Source organism: Somniosus microcephalus, chromosome 12 (genome assembly GCF_052327205.1).
Source record: "Somniosus microcephalus isolate GS21.2 chromosome 12, FLI_Smic_1.0, whole genome shotgun sequence".
In the NCBI taxonomy this organism is placed as follows: Eukaryota; Metazoa; Chordata; class Chondrichthyes; order Squaliformes; family Somniosidae; genus Somniosus; species Somniosus microcephalus.
The window spans coordinates 208,393,059-208,411,847 of NC_140998.1; the positions used below are offsets into that span (position 1 = coordinate 208,393,059).

The 18,789-nt window shown below is 52.1% G+C and overlaps 1 protein-coding gene across 15 annotated transcripts in view; it reads right to left on the minus strand.

Moving 5' to 3' along the window:
* Positions 1-656: 656 nt before the first annotated feature.
* Positions 657-18,789, minus strand: part of LOC147109981 (mitochondrial import receptor subunit TOM40 homolog) — a 69,077-nt gene continuing 50,944 nt past the window's right edge. The window contains exons 6-12 of one of the 15 annotated variants that reach the window (XM_086003979.1): positions 11,343-11,465; positions 9,319-9,395; positions 9,057-9,159; positions 4,135-6,552; positions 2,561-4,050; positions 2,445-2,484; positions 657-2,400 (exon numbers count right to left, since the gene is read on the minus strand). In XM_086003979.1, the coding sequence (XP_085860105.1) occupies positions 6,413-6,552; positions 9,057-9,159; positions 9,319-9,395; positions 11,343-11,465 (443 nt within the window). In that variant the 3' untranslated portion in view covers positions 657-2,400; positions 2,445-2,484; positions 2,561-4,050; positions 4,135-6,412. Of the gene's footprint in view, positions 4,051-4,134; positions 6,553-9,056; positions 9,160-9,318; positions 9,396-11,342; positions 11,466-18,789 lie in introns of all 15 variants that reach the window. The other 14 variants (XM_086003976.1, XM_086003971.1, XM_086003972.1 and 11 more) reach the window with 14 other exon arrangements.

Here is an 18,789-nt window from a genome sequence, read left to right on the forward strand (position 1 = left end):
GCTGTACCTGCCCTGGGAGTGTTTGATGGGACAGTGCAGAGGAAGCTTTACTTTGTATCTAACCCGTGATGTACCTGTCCTGGGAGTGTTTGATGGGACAGTGTAGAGGGAGCTTTACTCTGTATCTAACCCCGTGCTGTACCTGCCCTGGGAGCGTTTGATGGGACAGTGCAGAGGAAGCTTTACTCTGTATCTAACCCGTGCTGCACCCGCCCTGGGAGTGTTTGATGGGACAGTGTAGAGAGAGCTTTACCCTGTATCTAACCCGTGCTGTACCCGCCCTGGAAGTATTTGATGGGACAGTGTAGAGAGAGCTTTACTCTGTATCTAACCCGTGCTGTACCTGCCCTGGGAGTGTTTGATGGGACAGTGTAGAGGGAGCCTTACTCTGTATCTAACCCGTGCTGTACCTGCCCTGGGAGTGTTTGACGGGACAGTGTAGAGGGAATTTTTCCTCTGTATCTAACCCCGTGCTGTACCTGCCCTGGGAGTGTTTGATGTGGGACAGTGGGATGATGGAACTGGGAAGATCCCAAACAGTGCTTGAAGTGTATGTAACTCAGAATTATTGATCCTGTCATCGCTGCAAGCACAGGCACATCAAGAAGCGATGTTGGATATGAATAAGGAAATGACAGGAGAGAGAAAGACTCCAGTGAGGCTTCTCCATGTTGTTTATTAACACAGTACAACGCAAAACATCATTTGCAAAAACAGTTTGTGTGTTTTAAGTTATCAAACATGATTTACACGCAGTGTCCTTTGACAGTATCAAACACTCTGTACATCTCTTCCCCAGGGCCCAAGTCTCTCAGCCTCTCACCCGAGGGGGGCTCGGATTGAATGAAGAACGCAACAAGCGACTCGGGCCAACCGTTCATTCCATTTAAAAAAAGAGAGGAAGCGGGTCGCAAATGGAAATCTGTCTTCCCGCGATCCCTCGCCACCGACGGGGGCAAGGTCAGGTGCCCAGAAACGCAGCCTGTAAACGGGCGTAGGTGGCTACGGAAACGCTGGGGCCCCACCCCTCCCCGACCCTCCCACAGGTGGGCAGCTCTGCTGTCTGCTCCGAAAGGCGGGCAAAGCTTCGACCCTTCGTCTGACGGGAGATCTTCCTGCGCTCCCCTCGCCCACGGGAGCTGGAGGCAAGGGGGGCGCGGCAGGATGCGGCCATTGATTGGCGTCCGACCAGACCGACCCACTTAACGGGCAGAGAACCAAAAAAAAAAGGAATAGGACAGAGTGGGTCTGTTGACGGTGATTGCCGTAGCAACATTGGAACGGCAGGGGTCCCTTGCTGGCTGCGGTGTTGACCGAAGGGGGGGGGGGGGGGGGGCGAGGGAAGGAGAGCGGGGAATTTGAACTTTTGAAGACTGCATAGACAGGAGGGGTGCAAAATTTAAAGATGTGATTTCATTTGAAAACCAGAGGTTCCACCCTTCCTGGGACAGCGAATCTCACCCTCCCCTTCACCCCCCACAACCCCTGGTCCAGTACTGTTCAAACGCCCCCACCCAAACGATCCAGAGGCCAGAAGCTCGCTGGAGGAAAAAAAGTGGGGAAAAAGGAGGGAGCAGTTTCACTCTGCGTACAAGTCCCAATACAGCAAAGATTTGGGGTGTTTGAGATGATTAAAGGATTCGATAGGGTAGAGAGAGAGAGAAACTATTTCCTCTAGTGGGGGGAGTCCAGAACAAGGGGGCAGAACCTTAAAATTAGAGCCAGGCCGTTCAGGGGTGATGTCAGGAAGCACTTCTTCACACAAAGGGGAGTGGAAATTGGGAACTCTCCCCCAAAAAGCTGCTGAGGCCGAGGGGTTAATTGGAGCTTGAGAGACAGTGATAGATTTTTGTTGGGGAAGGGTATTAAGGGTTACGGAACCAAGGCGGGTCGACAGAGTGAAGATACAGGTCAGCCGTGATCAAACTGAATGGCGGAACGGGCTAGGGGGACTGAATGGCCTCTTCCTGTTCCTATGAGCCCCAATTCTGTAAGAAAATCTGTTCTCGGCCACCCCCACCCCACCAATTTAGAGTTTTGCATTTAAAAAAATCACTAATAAAACCAAACGGGCACCCAGTACACAGCACTGTGGCAGCACCTTTACCAGACGGACTGCAGCGGTTCAAGGTGGCAACACCCACGCCCCGTGAATGAATAATAAAAAAATAAAGCGCGATCTTAATATAAAACGGTGTTTAAGATGAATCTGAAAAGATCCCAAGCTTGCTCGAGAAGGAATCAGCTTTAAAATAAATGTATCTGAAAATAAAATCCGAGGGGAGGGGCGAGAGTGGTTTGAGATGCCTCGGCTGCTAAAGGGGGCTGCCTTTCACTGTACCCATGTTAGTGACAGACCTGTACCCACCAGTAATGTACCCGTGTTACACAGTGACAGACCTGTACCCACCAGTACTGTACCCCCGTGTTACACAGTGACAGACCTGTGCCCACCAGTACTGTACCCGCGTTATAGTGACAGACCTGTACCCACCAGTAATGTACCCATGTTAGTGACAGACCTGTACCCACCAGTAATGTACCCATGTTAGTGACAGACCTGTACCCACCAGTACTGTACCCGTGTTATAGTGACAGACCTGTACCCACCAGTACTGTACCCGCGTTATAGTGACAGACCTGTACCCACCAGTAATGTACCCATGTTAGTGACAGACCTGTACCCACCAGTAATGTACCCGTGTTACACAGTGACAGACCGGTACCCACCAGTACTGTACCCGCGTTATAGTGACAGACCTGTACCCACCAGTACTGTACCCATTATAGTGACAGACCTGTACCCACCAGTAATGTACCCGTGTTACACAGTGACAGACCGGTACCCACCAGTACTGTACCCGCGTTATAGTGACAGACCTGTACCCACCAGTACTGTACCCATTATAGTGACAGACCTGTACCCACCAGTAATGTACCCGTGTTACACAGTGACAGACCGGTACCCACCAGTACTGTACCCATGTTAGTGACAGACCTGTGCCCACCAGTAATGTACCCGTGTTACACAGTGACAGACCGGTACCCACCAGTAATGTACCCGTGTTACACAGTGACAGACCTGTCCCCACCAGTAATGTACCCCAGTGTTATAGTGACAGACCTGTGCCCACCAGTACTGTACCCGCGTTATAGTGACAGACCTGTGCCCACCAGTAATGTACCCGTGTTACACAGTGACAGACCTGTACCCACCAGTACTGTACCCCAGTGTTACACAGTGACAGACCTGTACCCACCAGTACTGTACCCCCATGTTACACAGTGACAGACCGGTACCCACCAGTACTGTACCCGTGTTATAGTGACAGACCTGTGCCCACCAGTACTGTACCCCAGTGTTACACAGTGACAGACCTGTACCCACCAGTACTGTACCCCAGTATTATACAGTGACAGACCTGTACCCACCAGTACTGTACCCCAGTGTTACACAGTGACAGACCTGTACCCACCAGTACTGTACCCCAGTGTTATACAGTGACAGACCGGTACCCACCAGTACTGTACCCATTATAGTGACAGACCTGTGCCCACCAGTAATGTACCCGTGTTACACAGTGACAGACCGGTACCCACCAGTAATGTACCCGTGTTATAGTGACAGACCGGTACCCACCAGTACTGTACCCGCGTTATAGTGACAGACCTGTGCCCACCAGTACTGTACCCATTATAGTGACAGACCTGTACCCACCAGTACTGTACCCCAGTGTTACACAGTGACAGACCGGTACCCACCAGTACTGTACCCATGTTAGTGACAGACCTGTGCCCACCAGTAATGTACCCGTGTTACACAGTGACAGACCGGTACCCACCAGTACTGTACCCCAGTGTTATACAGTGACAGACCTGTACCCACCAGTACTGTACCCCAGTGTTATACAGTGACAGACCTGTACCCACCAGTACTGTACCCCAGTGTTATACAGTGACAGACCTGTACCCACCAGTACTGTACTCGTGTTATACAGTGACAGACCTGTACCCACCAGTACTGTACCCCAGTGTTATACAGTGACAGACCTGTACCCACCAGTACTGTACCCGTGTTATACAGTGACAGACCGGTGCCCACCAGTACTGTACCCCCGTGTTACAGTGACAGACCTGTACCCACCAGTACTGTACCCATTATAGTGACAGACCTGTGCCCGCCAGTACTGTACCCCAGTGTTATACAGTGACAGACCTGTACCCACCAGTACTGTACCCCAGTGTTATACAGTGACAGACCTGTACCCACCAGTACTGTACCCCCGTGTTACACAGTGACAGACCTGTACCCACCAGTACTGTACCCCAGTGTTATACAGTGACAGACCTGTACCCACCAGTACTGTACCCCAGTGTTACACAGTGACAGACCTGTACCCACCAGTACTGTACCCCAGTGTTATACAGTGCCAGACCTGAGCCCACCAGGGCAGGGTTAAGGCCCGGTTTTGGTTTTGCCGGGGGGTGGTGGGGAAACTCTGCACCTCACATTGTCAGCCAAGCCCAGACACACCAGATGTAACTGTGGAGAACCGCTGAGAGAGCGCGCGTGTGCGAGCCTTTATAAGCCGCAGAATAAATATTTTGCTCCCCTATAAGGGGCCGATAACCAGTTAAAACACACGGTAGATATTCAACCGCTGCAGGAAGCGCGGGCAAAAGCCGCAAAGGCCGGGAGGCCTGGGCTATTCAACCCGGGGAGGCAGCAGAATTTTGTATAAAACATCAAATAGTAAAAATGATGCATCTTCTAGGCTGCTGCGAACTGAAGCAGGACTCTAGGACAAGGCGATGGGGGGAGGGTGGAGAGTCAAATTGGCCTTCATAGACAGAGTGACCGACTGGGGCTCCTGGATTAGGTTGGGGCGGGGTGGGGGGGAGAGAGAATAATTTAACTCCCGATACTGTTGATTACACAGAGTAGCAGCAGCCAAAAGGGGGTAGATGAGTGAAGAGGGGCCGAGTGGCCTGCATTGTGTAGCAGGGAGTTGGTCCGTGTAGTACTGCTCGAGGTCAGTAGGTGGTTTGGAAGGGGGTGGGGCATGCAGCCCATGTGACCCGGGAGGCAGAGACTGCACCTCCCGGCCACTGGGGGGAGCCAGACCGCGGCGCTCAAGAGCAGCGACTTCAGTGCGATGGCTTAACTCTTCCCCCCCCGGCCCCACTGTGTGATGGCTTAACTCTTCCCCACTGTGCGATGGCTTAACTCTTTCCCCGCCCCTCTGCATCATGGGGAGGGGAGGCAGGAGGAACAGTCAACTCAAATTAAGGCCTCAGCGTCCCAGGAGATGAGCAAAGTAATTCCCAGTTCATTGCTCACGGCGAGAGAGAAGGCACCTCATCTTTTCCTAAACTCTTAAATACATCGCTCTCTTTTCCTCGGCTTCCCTCCTTCTTCGCCCCACAGCTGTGAAGTGCTCTCGCTGCTCAGTCGATCAGCATGCACCAACCACAACACATGCCATCAAAGTCAATCACGTACATAACCCACAGGCACTGACGGAGGGGCGGGGCGAGTTTAAGGGGAGGAGGAAAGTTTCGACTTGCGAGGCAAACAGACATGGAGCTGGGCGATGTCCTGATCCTCCCGATCCCCCCACCCATCCCTCACTTACAATAGCCACGCCTTCCCATTAGTTTACAGGGATTTGAAGAATTCCCCCCCGCCCCGACTCCCTTAAATGGCCTCGCTGTTTCTGCTTTAAGATTCACGGCGGGTTGGTCCAGGAAATATTTATTGTGCCCGGGGAGATGGGGGGGGGGGGGGGAAAAAGGTCAGCAGAGCTTCGGAAAGGGGTGGAGAGCAAGAGCGTGCGGAGAAAGAACGAGAGAAGGAAGAAACCAGGTGAAGGGCGAGGGAGAGAGATAGAGATGGAAACCAGGTGGCAGTATCAACTCCAAACATCGAGAGGACGAAAGATGTCCCTGTGCCGGATCGCAGTCCTTTCCGTTTGCAATGCAGCCCCTTAAGAGACGCGGGTGGGAGAGGGGGCAGGGGAGCTGCCTGGGAACAGATCCACCACCCCACTCAAGGCAGCAGAGACCCGACCGAACGCCTCCAATTAGAATTCGAGGAACCCGCCAGGCCGGAGATGACGGGTAAGATTCCCGCACGCACCCCCACCCCCCAGACTCCCCATTTAATTGTGGGGGGGGGGGGGGGGGGGTGGCCTCGCGCCAACACTGCCTCGTGGCGGAGGGAGAACTTACGCTCCCCTCCAGTGTCCCCCACCCTCCCTCCCCTCCCTTACCCCGCCCTAACTGTGATGGCACGGGTCACGTTCCGTCAGCGACTGACCCCGGATAACAAGGTCTCTGTACATTCCAGTAAAAATAAAACTTTTCTTCTTCTGCTCAAAGGCGGCGGGCGCAGCTGCTGTCCCGGGCTTGCTTAGCCGATCGTGAGGCCGAAACCACACTGGAACTTATTCTTCCTGTGGTTCAGGAAGGCTCCCATCGCCAAGGTCAAAGGTAACGGGAGAAGTTTCTTCTCCAAGGTCGCTCCGACAACCCAGTTGCTGTCTAGGGACCCTGCAGAGAGAGAGAGACAAGATTCAAAGTGTGTACGATCCTTTTACATATCCCCATAGGTTACATATAGTGATACCAGAACTGCGAGGGAGGTTATAGAGTCATAGAGGTACAGAAGGAGACCATTTGGCCCATCGAGTCCGTGCCGGCTCTCTGTAGAGCAATCCAGTCAGTCCCATTCCCCCCGCTATATCCCCGTAGTCCTGCAAGTTTATTTCCCTCAAGTGCCTATCCAGTCTCCCCTTGAAAACATCGAGTGTCTCCGCTTCCACCACTTCCGTCGGCAGCGAGTTCCAGGTCCTCACCACTCGCTGTGTAAAATAGTTTTTCAACATCAGGAAAGCATGAACAGGCTGGGTCTCTTTTCTCTTGAAAAGAGAAGGCTGAGGGATGACCTAATAGAGGTCTTTAAAATGATGAAAGGTTTTGATAGAGTGGATACAGAGAGAATGTTTCCACTTGTGGGGAAGAGCATAACTAGAGGCCATCTATAGAAGATAGTCACCAAGAAATCCAATAGGGAATTCAGGAGAAACTTCTTTACCCGGAGAGTGGTGAGAATGTGGAACTCGCTACCACAGGGAGTGGTTGAAGCGAATAGCAGAAATACATTTAAGGGGAGGCTGGACAAACATGAGGGAGAAGGGAATAGAGGGTTACGCTGATAGAGTTAGACGAGGAAAGACGGGAGGAGACTCGAGTGGAGCATAAACACCGGCATGGACTGGTTGGGCTGAAAGGATATATGGCACAGAAACAGGCCAGTGTAAAACCACCATTCCCAGCCAGAAGGGAGATGATTGTGTAATTCCCCAGTCAATCACACCTGGAGACCGCACCAGTGTTAAAGTGACCGGGGCTGATTTCACACACGCACACATCATTTGGATTACTATCCTCCACTCACTGCACGGTGCTGGAGAAATAATCCTGCTTTTATCGGGAGACTTTGTTGCAGGTTCGGTCACGAGTTCTGTTTGCTGTAGTTCACGGACAGTCTTTACAAGTAGACTCTGTTTACAGACTTGGCAAAATTTTTCCCCTTCCAGTATTTATCCAATTCTCTATTGAAAGTTACTATTGAATCTGCTTCCACCGCACTTTCAGGCAGCACGTTCCAGATCGCAACAACTCACTGCGTAAAAAAAACTCATCTTCCTTCTGGTTCTTTTGCCGATTATCTTCAATCTGTGTCCTCTGGTTACCGACCCTCCTGCCACTGGAAACAGTTTCTCCTTATTTACTCCATCAAAACCCCTTCATGATTTTGAACGCCTCTATTAAATCTCCCCTTAACCTTCTCTGCTCTAACGGAGAACAATCCCAGCTTCTCCAGGCAACTGAAGTCCCTCATCCCCATGTAACATTCTGGTAAATTCCCTCCTCGCCCTCTCCCAAGGCCATCATAGAGTCAGAGTTATTACAGCACAGAAAGAGGCCCTTCAGCCCATCGTGTCCACGCCGGCCATCAAGCCCTATCTATTCTAATCCCATTTTCCAGCACTTGGTCCGTAGCCTTGTATGCTATGGCGTTTCAAGTGCTCATCTAAATGCTTCTTGAATGTTGTGAGGGTTCCTGCCTCTACCACCCTTTCAGGCAGTGAGTTCCAGATTCCAACCACCCTCTGGGTGAAAAAGTTTTCCCTCGAATCCCCTCTAAACCTTCTGCCCCTTACCTTGAAACTATGCCCCCTGGTTATTGACCCCTCTACTAAGGGGAAAAGTTCCTTTCTATCTACCCTAACTATGCCCCTCATAATTTTGTACACCTCAATCAGGTCCCCCCTCAGCCTTCTCTGCTCTAAGGAGTCTTCTGCTCCTCATTGCTCCTCCTGATTCTCGGACTCTGGCTCTGACGTGTCCATTTCCTCCTCTGTGTCAGTGTCTAGCTGTGTGGTGGACACTTCTGTATCTGGCTCAATAAGTTGTAGGTTCGCCCGGATAGCCACCAGTTTCTCCACTCTCGTTAGTCAGCCTGCTGCGCACCTTTGTATGCGTATTCCCAAAAAGTGACCAGTTTCGTTCAGAGGCCGCTGATGAAGGTGGGATTTGGAGTATCACCGATGCAATAGGTGACAGGGCCTCAAATGCACAAAGGTTGTGAGGGTTCCTGCCTCGACCACCCTTTCAGGCAGTGAGTTCCAGATTCCAGAGAGAGAGAGCAAGATATCCTTCCTGAGGTGCGGTGCCCAGAATTGGACACAATGAGTGGAATCCAACACCCTCCCCTCAGAGACAGGGGTCAGTGCAGTCACCAGGGCCCACACAAACCGAACCCAGTGGTCTAGGCTGATCCCAGTTGGGGTCCAGCACCTGGGGAGAATCTCCGAGGGTTTTCCACTCCTGATCACGACCAGGGATTTCTGTTGCGGATTAGAACCTGCTGCGATGCCCCCTGCAGAGGCATAGCCCACTGATACAGCCTGAAGGTGAAACACAAGGAATGGCGCCGGTGGAAGTCCTCGGGGGCGGCAGGAGACAGACAATTATTAAAAGGAACCGACCTTTGAACAGGAGGTTTGCTTTGGGTAGGTCCAGCTGGTAGCCGAAAGTCACACTGGTGTCCTGCATCCGGAGGCTGGCTTCAAGCTCCACACCGACTTGTAACTGAGGGAGAGAGAGAGAGCATGAGGGTGATACTGTGAGACAAAGAGCGAGGGAGGGGCAGAGCGAGGGAAATCGAGCGAGAGAGACAGAGCGAGAGCGAGAGGAGAGCAGGAGGTGGCCTATTAATCGCACTGTTGGCTCTGGTGGAGCGACACCTACCTGCTCACTGGCTTTGTGGTAGTATGTGGCGTGCGCGCCAGCTTTGCTCAGGGTCAGGGTCCCGATCCAATTGTTTCCTGCAGGGGAGGAAGACAGAAGGGTGGAGAAGGGTCAGATCCTGCAATGGTGATAATCCCACCCAGTGGCAACCACACACGGTTACACACACAATCCTCTCCGTCACCAAGACCGCAGACTCCCATCTCTGTCTCCGCCCTTGCCTCAGCTCATCCGCTGCTGAAACCCTCATCCAAGCCTTTGTTACCGCCAGACTTGACTATTCCAATGCACTCCTGGCTGGCCTCCTACATTCCACCCTGCGTAAACTTGAGCTCATTCAAAACTCTGCTGTCCCGTGTCCTAACTCGCACCGAGTCCCGTTCACCCATCATCCCTGTGCTTGTTCCTCCAGCCCCACAACTCTCCAAGCGAGACAGAGACTGAGCGAGAGGCAGAGAGCGAGAGAGCGAGAGCATCCCCCGATTTCCATCGCTCCACCATTGGCGGCCGTGCCTTCAGCCGCCTGGGCCCCGAGCTCTGGAATTCCCTCCCTAAACCTCTCCGCCTCGCTCTCTCCGCCTTTAAGACGCTCCTTAAAACCGACCTCTTTGACCCAGCTTTCAGTCACCTGTCCTAATATCTCCTGATGTGACTCGATGTCAAATGTTTTTTGATTAACTCTGCTGTGAAGCGCCGTGGGACGTTTTACTACGTTAAAGGCGCTGTTTCAATGCAGGTTGTTGTCGAGACAGCCCATGGGGGCAGAACGACTCCGCAACAAGAGGTGCAGGCGGTGGGGTGCTCCTCCTGAGTTGGTGCCCACACTAACCCCCCACCCACCCCACCACCCACTCCGGCTCCCGACTGAAGGGGTTAATTCGCAGGATCGCGATCCAGGAAGACAGCCCACTTGGGGAGGGAGGGAGTGAGTGCGAGGCTGAATCAGGAGTCGAAATGGGCTCAGAAACCGTCTCCATTCAGCAGTGACTTGGCACGGTGCAACAGCGCAACCTGGTGGCCACACCCAGGAATTGCAGCAACAGGAGGAAGGCCGTTCAGCCCCTCGAGCCTGGTCCGTCCTTCAATCAGATCACGGCTGATCTGGGACCTCAACTCCATCTACCCGCCTTGATTCCGTATCCCTCAATACCCTTACCCAACAAAAATCTATCAATCTCAGTTTTGAAAGCACCAATTGACCCCCCCGAGCCTCAACAGCTTTAAGGGAGGGGGAAGAGTTCCAGATTTCCACCACCCTTTGTGTGAAGAAGTGCTTCCTGACATCACCCCTGAACGGCCTGGCTCTAATTTTAAGGTTCTGCCCCCTTGTTCTGGACTCCCCCCACCAGAGGAAATAGTTTCTCTCTCTCTACCCAATCGACTCCTTTAATCATCTCAAACACCTCGATTAGATCACCCCTTAATCTTCTAAACTCAAGCGAATACAAGCCGAGTCTGGGCCAACCTGTCCTCGTGGTTTAACCCTCAGTCCCGGGTATCATTCTGGTGAATCTCAACACAGGAACCCGCACCCCCCCGCCCCCAAATCAGCCCGAACGAGCCTCTGATCATCTACCTCAGTGCCGACCACAATAACCTCCGATCACAGCTGGCGATTTACGTCAGTGTGATACAGACAGGGTCCCTGTCCACCTGGAGGGGGGGGGGCTCGGACTGACGCACTCTTTAATGCTCCCGCTTGGATTTCTTTTCTTTGTGCACGGTCCCTTTAAGGGGCCGCGCGGCCCATTGAAATTCCCGCTCGTGCGCGGCCTCTCCCGTAAAAAAGCCGGTGAGCAGCCGGCGCGGGAGCTCCAGACCGCTGCTTGGCCACACAACTCAGCGGGGACGTTGGTACCTGTATACCTGTGACAGGAGACTGGAGTGCCTGCACGCCTGTGCAGTGTCCCCTTCGCGCTGCGCGGCCACGCAGGTGCAGTGCAGCCGGCTTCTAAGTTAGAGGGGAATTTTGATTGGCACGCGTCAGCCCCGCACGCTGTACCCGGGACAGTGAACGAACATACCTGTATACCTGCCGGCAACAGACATGACTGCGCCCTCCTCACCCGGTCTGCGGTGGTAGACGAGCTCTGCCCCCAGTGCCAGGCTGGGTGTGACGCTCTGCAGAAAGTGAGCCACGAGGATACCTGCAAAACACACGGGATATGTTCACACTGCACACCCAATCAACTCACACTTGTCTTTAATACTCTGGGGTACAGTACTGGTGGGTACAGGTCTGTCACGGTATAACAAAGGGGTACAGTACTGGTGGGGACAGGTCTGTCACTAACACTGGGGTACAATACTGGTGGGTACAGGTCTGTCACTGTATAACACTGGGGTACAGTACTGGTGGGTACAGGTCTGTCACTATAACACTGGGGTACAGTACTGGTGTGTACAGGTCTGTCACTGTATAACGCTGGGGTACAGTACTGGTGGGTACAGGTCTGTCACTATAACACTGGGGTACAGTACTGGTGGGGACAGGTCTGTCACTGTATAACACTGGGGTACAGTACTGGTGGGTACAGGTCTGTCACTGTATAACACTCGGGTACAGTACTGGTGGGTACAGGTCTGTCACTGTATAACACTGGGGTACAGTACTGGTGGGTACAGGTCTGTCACTGTATAATACTGGGGTACAGTACTGGTGGGTACAGGTCTGTCACTGTATAACACTGGGGTACAGTACTGGTGGGTACAGGTCTGTCATTGTATAAGACGGTTACAGTACTGGTGGGTACAGGTCTGTCACTGTATAACACTGGGGTATAGTACAGGTGGGTACAGGTCTGTCACTGTATAACACTGGGGTACAGTACTGGTGGGGACAGGTCTGTCACTGGAAAACACTGGGGTACAGGTCTGTCGCTGTATAATACTGGGGTACAGTACTGGTGGGGACAGGTCTGTCGCTGTATAACACTGGGGTACAGTACTTGTGGGTACAGGTCTGTCACTGTATAACACTGGGGTACAGTACTGGTGGGTACAGGTCTGTCACTGTATAACACTGGGGTACAGTACTGGTGGGGACAGGTCTGTCACTGTATAATACTGGGGTACAGTACTGGTGGGTACAGGTCTGTCACTATAATACTGGGGTACAGTACTGGTGGGGACAGGTCTGTCACTGTATAATACTGGGGTACAGTACTGGTGGGTACAGGTCTGTCACTGTATAACACTGGGGTACAGACCTGGTGGGTACAGGTCTGTCACTGTATAACACTGGGGTACAGTCCTGGTGGGTACAGGTCTGTCACTGTATAACACTGGGGTACAGTACTGGTGGGTACAGGTCTGTCACTGTATAACACTGGGGTACAGTAGTGGTGGGGACAGGTCTGTCACTGTATAACACTGGGGTACAGTAGTGGTGGGGACAGGTCTGTCACTGTATAACACTGGGGTACAGTGGTGGTGGGGACAGGTCTGTCACTGTATAACACCGGGGTACAGTCCTGGTGGGTACAGGTCTGTCACTGTATAACACTGGGGTATAGTACAGGTGGGTACAGGTCTGTCACTGTATAACACTAGGGTACAGTACTGGTGGGTACAGGTCTGTCACTGTATAACACTGGGGTATAGTACAGGTGGGTACAGGTCTGTCACTGTATAACACTGGGGTACAGTACTGGTGGGTACAGGTCTGTCACTGTATAACACTGGGGTACAGTACTGGTGGGTACAGGTCTGTCACTGTATAACACTGGGGTACAGTACTGGTGGGGACAGGTCTGTCATTGTATAACACTGGGGTACAGTACTGGTGGGTACAGGTCTCACTATAACACTGGGGTACAGTACTGGTGGGTACAGGTCTGTCATTGTATAACACTGGGGTACAGTACTGGTGGGGACAGGTCTGTCACTATAACACTGGGGTAGAGTACTGGTGGGTACAGGTCTGTCACTGTATAACACTGGGGTACAGTACTGGTGGGTACAGGTCTGTCACTATAACACTGGGGTACAGTACTGGTGGGTACAGGTGTCATTGTATAACACTGGGGTACAGTACTGGTGGGGACAGGTCTGTCACTATAACACTGGGGTAGAGTACTGGTGGGTACAGGTCTGTCACTGTATAACACTGGGGTACAGTACTGGTGGGGACAGGTCTGTCTCTGTATAACACTGGGGTACAGTACTGGTGGGTACAGGTCTGTCATTGTATAACACTGGGGTACAGTACTGGTGGGTACAGGTCTGTCACTGTATAACACTGGGGTACAGTACTGGTGGGTACAGGTCTGTCGCTGTATAACACGGGTACAGTACTGGTGGGGACAGGTCTGTCGCTGTATAACACTGGGGTACAGTACTGGTGGGTACAGGTCTGTCACTGTATAAAACTCGGGCACAGTACTGGTGGGGACAGGTCTGTCACTGTATAACACTGGGGTACAGTACTGGTGGGTACAGGTCTGTCACTGTATAACACTCGGGCACAGTACTGGTGGGTACAGGTCTGTCATTGTATAACACTGGGGTACAGTACTTGTGGGGACAGGTCTGTCACTGTATAACACTGGGGTACAGTACTTGTGGGGACAGGTCTGTCATTGTATAAGACTGGGGTACAGTACTGGTGGGTACAGGTCTGTCACTATAACACTGGGGTACAGTACTGGTGGGTACAGGTCTGTCACTGTATAACACTGGGGTACAGTACTGGTGGGCACAGGTCTGTCACTGTATAACACTGGGGTACAGTACTGGTGGGTACAGGTCTGTCACTATAACACTGGGGTACAGTACTGGTGGGTACAGGTCTGTCACTGTATAACACTGGGGTACAGTACTGGTGGGGACAGGTCTGTCACTGTATAACACTGGGGTGCAGGTCTGTCGCTGTATAAGACTGGGGTACAGTACTGGTGGGGACAGGTCTGTCACTATAACACGGGTACAGTACTGGTGGGTACAGGTCTGTCACTGTATAACACTGGGGTACAGTACTGGTGGGGACAGGTCTGTCACTATATAACACTGGGGTACAGTACTGGTGGGTACAGGTCTGTCACTGTATAACACTGGGGTACAGTACTGGTGGGTACAGGTCTGTCACTGTATAACACTGGGGTACAGTACTGGTGGGTACAGGTCTGTCATTGTGTAACACTGGGGTACAGTACTGGTGGGTACAGGTCTGTCACTATAACACTGGGGTACAGTGCTGGTGGGGACAGGTCTGTCACTGTATAACACTGGGGTACAGTACTGGTGGGTACAGGTCTGTCACTGTATAACACTGGGGTACAGTACTGGTGGGTACAGGTCTGTCATTGTGTAACACTGGGGTACAGCACTGGTGGGTACAGGTCTGTCACTATAACACGGGGTACAGTATTGGTGGGTACATGTGGCAAGGCATCCAGGCCATCACTGACTACAAGGGCAAAAACACCAGTCCCCCGGTCAGCGACGCCTCCCTTCCGGAGGAGCTTAACAACTTCTACGCTCGCTTCGACAGGGACAACAAGGAGCCGGCTACCAAAGCCTTGCCACCCCCGGAAGACCAGGTGCTCACTCTGTCGACCTCCAACGTAAGGGGTGTTCTACGCGGAGTGAACACACATAAGGCTACTGGACCGGATAGCATCCCTGGACGGGTATTCAAGGAATGTGCTGATCAGCTGGCTGATGTCTTCACCGCCATCTTCAACCTGTCATTGGCCCAGGCAGTAGTCCCTACATGCTTCAAGACCGCCACCATCATTCCTGTGCCTAAACAAGCGGCTGTGACGTGTCTGAACGACTATCGACCTGTCGCACTCACACCCATCATAATGAAGTGTTTCGAGAGACTGGTCTTAGCCCACATCAAAGCCAGTGTTCCTGCCTCCCTTGACCAACACCAGTTTGCCTATCGGGCAAACAGATCAACGGAGGATGCAATCACTACTGCTCTACACTCGGCACTGAATCAGCTAGATGGTAAGGAGACCTACATCAGAATGTTGTTTATAGACTACAGCTCAGCATTCAACACTATCGTCCCCAACAAGCTGGCCACCAAACTCCAAACTCTTGGCCTGAACACTTCCCTCTGCAACTGGACCCTGGACTTCCTAACAAACAGACCCCAGTCTGTCAAATTAGGTAACCACACCTTCCCCCCCCCCGACCCTGAACACGGGGGCCCCACAAGGATGTGTGCTGAGCCCCCTCCTCTACTCCCTCTTCACCCACGACTGTGTGGCTGTTAATGGTTCCAACACCATCATCAAGTTTGCGGATGATACCACGGTAGTAGGCCAGATCACCAACAACGATGAGTCAGCCTACAGGGAGGAGGTCCAGCATCTCGTGAAGTGGTGCGCCGACAACAATCTGGCCCTTAACACCAAGAAAACAAAGGAAATAATCGTGGACTTCAGGAAGTCCAAAGGCGGAAGTCACACCCCCATCCACATCAATGGGGCGGAGGTGGAAAGGGTGGCCAGCTTTAAGTTCCTCGGAGCCCACATTACGGAAGACCTCTCCTGGTCCCTCAACACCTCCTCTCTGGTGAAGAAGGCCCAGCAGCGCCTATATTTCTTGAGGAGGCTGAAGGGATGTAATCTGTCACCCCCGATCCTCTCTAACTTCTACCGCTGCACTATAGAGAGCATCCTGACAAACTGTATCACGGTATGGTACGGCAGCTGTAGCTCCCATGACCGGAAAGCCCTGCAGCGGGTAGTCAAAACTGCCCAACGCATTACCGGCACCCGGCTACCGACCATAGAACATATATATCAGAAACGCTGCCTACGGAGGGCACGGTCCATCATCAAAGACCCTACCCACCCCAGCCACAGTCTGTTCGCCCTCCTACCATCTGGAAGACGCTACAGATGCATTCGCACCCGTACGACCAGATTTAGGAACAGCTTCTTTCCCAGGGCTGTCATCCTACTGAACTCCACAAATAAACACTAAAGCCTGTACATCAGCCAATGCACTTAATTATGGTCATATTTATGCTAAAATACATGTACAAATGTATGTTGAAATGTTTAAGTGCCCTAATCCAAATTGTACACTCTCGGGAGCCGCAAGCCTACATTTCGTTGTACTGCACTTGTGCGCTAACAATGACAATAAAAGTTGATTTGATTTGATTTGATACAGGTCTGTCACTGTATAACACTGGGGTACAGTACTGGTGGGGACAGGTCTGTCACTGTATAACACTGGGGTACAGTACTGGTGGGGACAGGTCTGTCACTGTATAACACTGGGGTACAGTGCTGGTGGGTACAGGTCTGTCACTATCACACTGGGGTACAGTACTGGTGGGTACAGGTCTGTCACTGTATAACACGGGGTACAGTGCTGGTGGGTACAGGTCTGTCATTGTATAACACTGGGGTACAGTACTGGTGGGGACAGGTCTGTCACTGTATAACACTGGGGTACAGTACTGGTGGGTACAGGTCTGTCACTGTATAAAACTGGGGTACAGTACTGGTGGGTACAGGTCTGTCACTGTATAACACGGGTACAGTACTGGTGGGTACAGGTCTGTCACTGTATAACACTGGGGTACAGTACTGGTGGGTACAGGTCTGTCACTGTATAACACTGGGGTACAGTACTGGTGGGTACAGGTCTGTCACTGTATAACACTGGGGTACAGTACTGGTGGGTACAGGTCTGTCACTATCACACTGGGGTACAGTACTGGTGGGTACAGGTCTGTCACTGTATAACACGGGGTACAGTGCTGGTGGGTACAGGTCTGTCATTGTATAACACTGGAGTACAGTACTGGTGGGTACAGGTCTGTCACTGTATAACACGGGGAACAGTACTGGTGGGTACAGGTCTGTCCCTGTATAACACTGGGGTACAGTACTAATGGGTACAGGTCTGTCACTGTATAACACTGGGGTACAGTACTGGTGGGGACAGGTCTGTCGCTGTATAACACTGGGGTACAGTACTGGTGGGTACAGGTCTGCCACTGTATAACACTGGGGTCCAGTACTGGTGGGCACAGGTCTGTCACTGCATAACACTGGGGTACAGGTCTGTCACTGTATAACACTGGGGTACAGTACTGGTGGGTACAGGTCTGTCACTATCACACTGGGGTACAGTACTGGTGGGTACAGGTCTGTCACTGTATAACACGGGGTACAGTGCTGGTGGGTACAGGTCTGTCATTGTATAACACTGGGGTACAGTACTGGTGGATACAGGTCTGTCACTGTATAACACGGGGTACAGTACTGGTGGGTACAGGTCTGTCCCTGTATAAAACTGGGGTACAGTACTGGTGGGTACAGGTCTGTCACTGTATAACACTGGGGTACAGTACTAATGGGTACAGGTCTGTCACTGTATAACACTGGGGTACAGTGCTGGTGGGGACAGGTCTGTCACTGTATAACACTGGGGAACAGTACTGGTGGGTACAGGTCTGTCACTGTATAACACTGGCGACAGTACTGGTGGTACAGGTCTGTCACTGTATAACACTGGGGTACAGTACAGGTGGGTACAGGTCTGTCACTAACACGGGGGTACAGTACTGGTGGATACAGGTCTGTCACTGTATAACACTGGGGTACAGTACTGGTGGGTACAGGTCTGTCACTGTATAACACTGGGGTACAGTACTGGTGGGTACAGGTCTGTCACTGTATAACACTGGGGTACAGTACTGGTGGGTACAGGTCTGTCACTGTATAACACTGGGGTACAGTACTGGTAGGGAAAGGTCTGTCACTGTATAACACTGGGGTACAGTACTGGTGGGTACAGGTCTGTTACTGTATAACACTGGGGTACAGTACTGGTGGGTACAGGTCTGTCAGTGTATAACACTGGGGTACAGTACTGGTGGGTACAGGTCTGTCACTGTATAACACTGGGGTACAGTACTGGAGGGACAGGTCTGTCACTGTATAACACGGGGTACAGTACTGGTGGGTACAGGTCTGTCCCTGTATAACACTGGGGTACAGTACTGGTGGGGACAGGTCTGTCACTGTATAACACTGGGGTCCAGTACTGGTAGGCACAGGTCTGTCACTGCATAACACTGGGGTACAGGTCTTTCACTGCAGAACACTGGGGTACAGTACTGGTGGGTACAGGTCTGTCACTGTATAACACACGGGTACAGTACTGGTGGGTACAGGTCTGTCACTGTATAACACTGGGGTACAGTACAGGTGGGAAAGGTCTGTCACTGTATAACACGGGGTACAGTGCTGGTGGGTACAGGTCTGTCATTGTATAACACACGGGTACAGTACTGGTGGGTACAGGTCTGTCACTATCACACTGGGGTACAGTACTGGTGGGTACAGGTCTGTCACTGTATAACACGGGGTACAGTGCTGGTGGGTACAGGTCTGTCATTGTATAACACTGGGGTACAGTACTGGTGGGTACAGGTCTGTCACTGTATAACACTGGGGTACAGTACTGGTAGGGAAAGGTCTGTCACTGTATAAC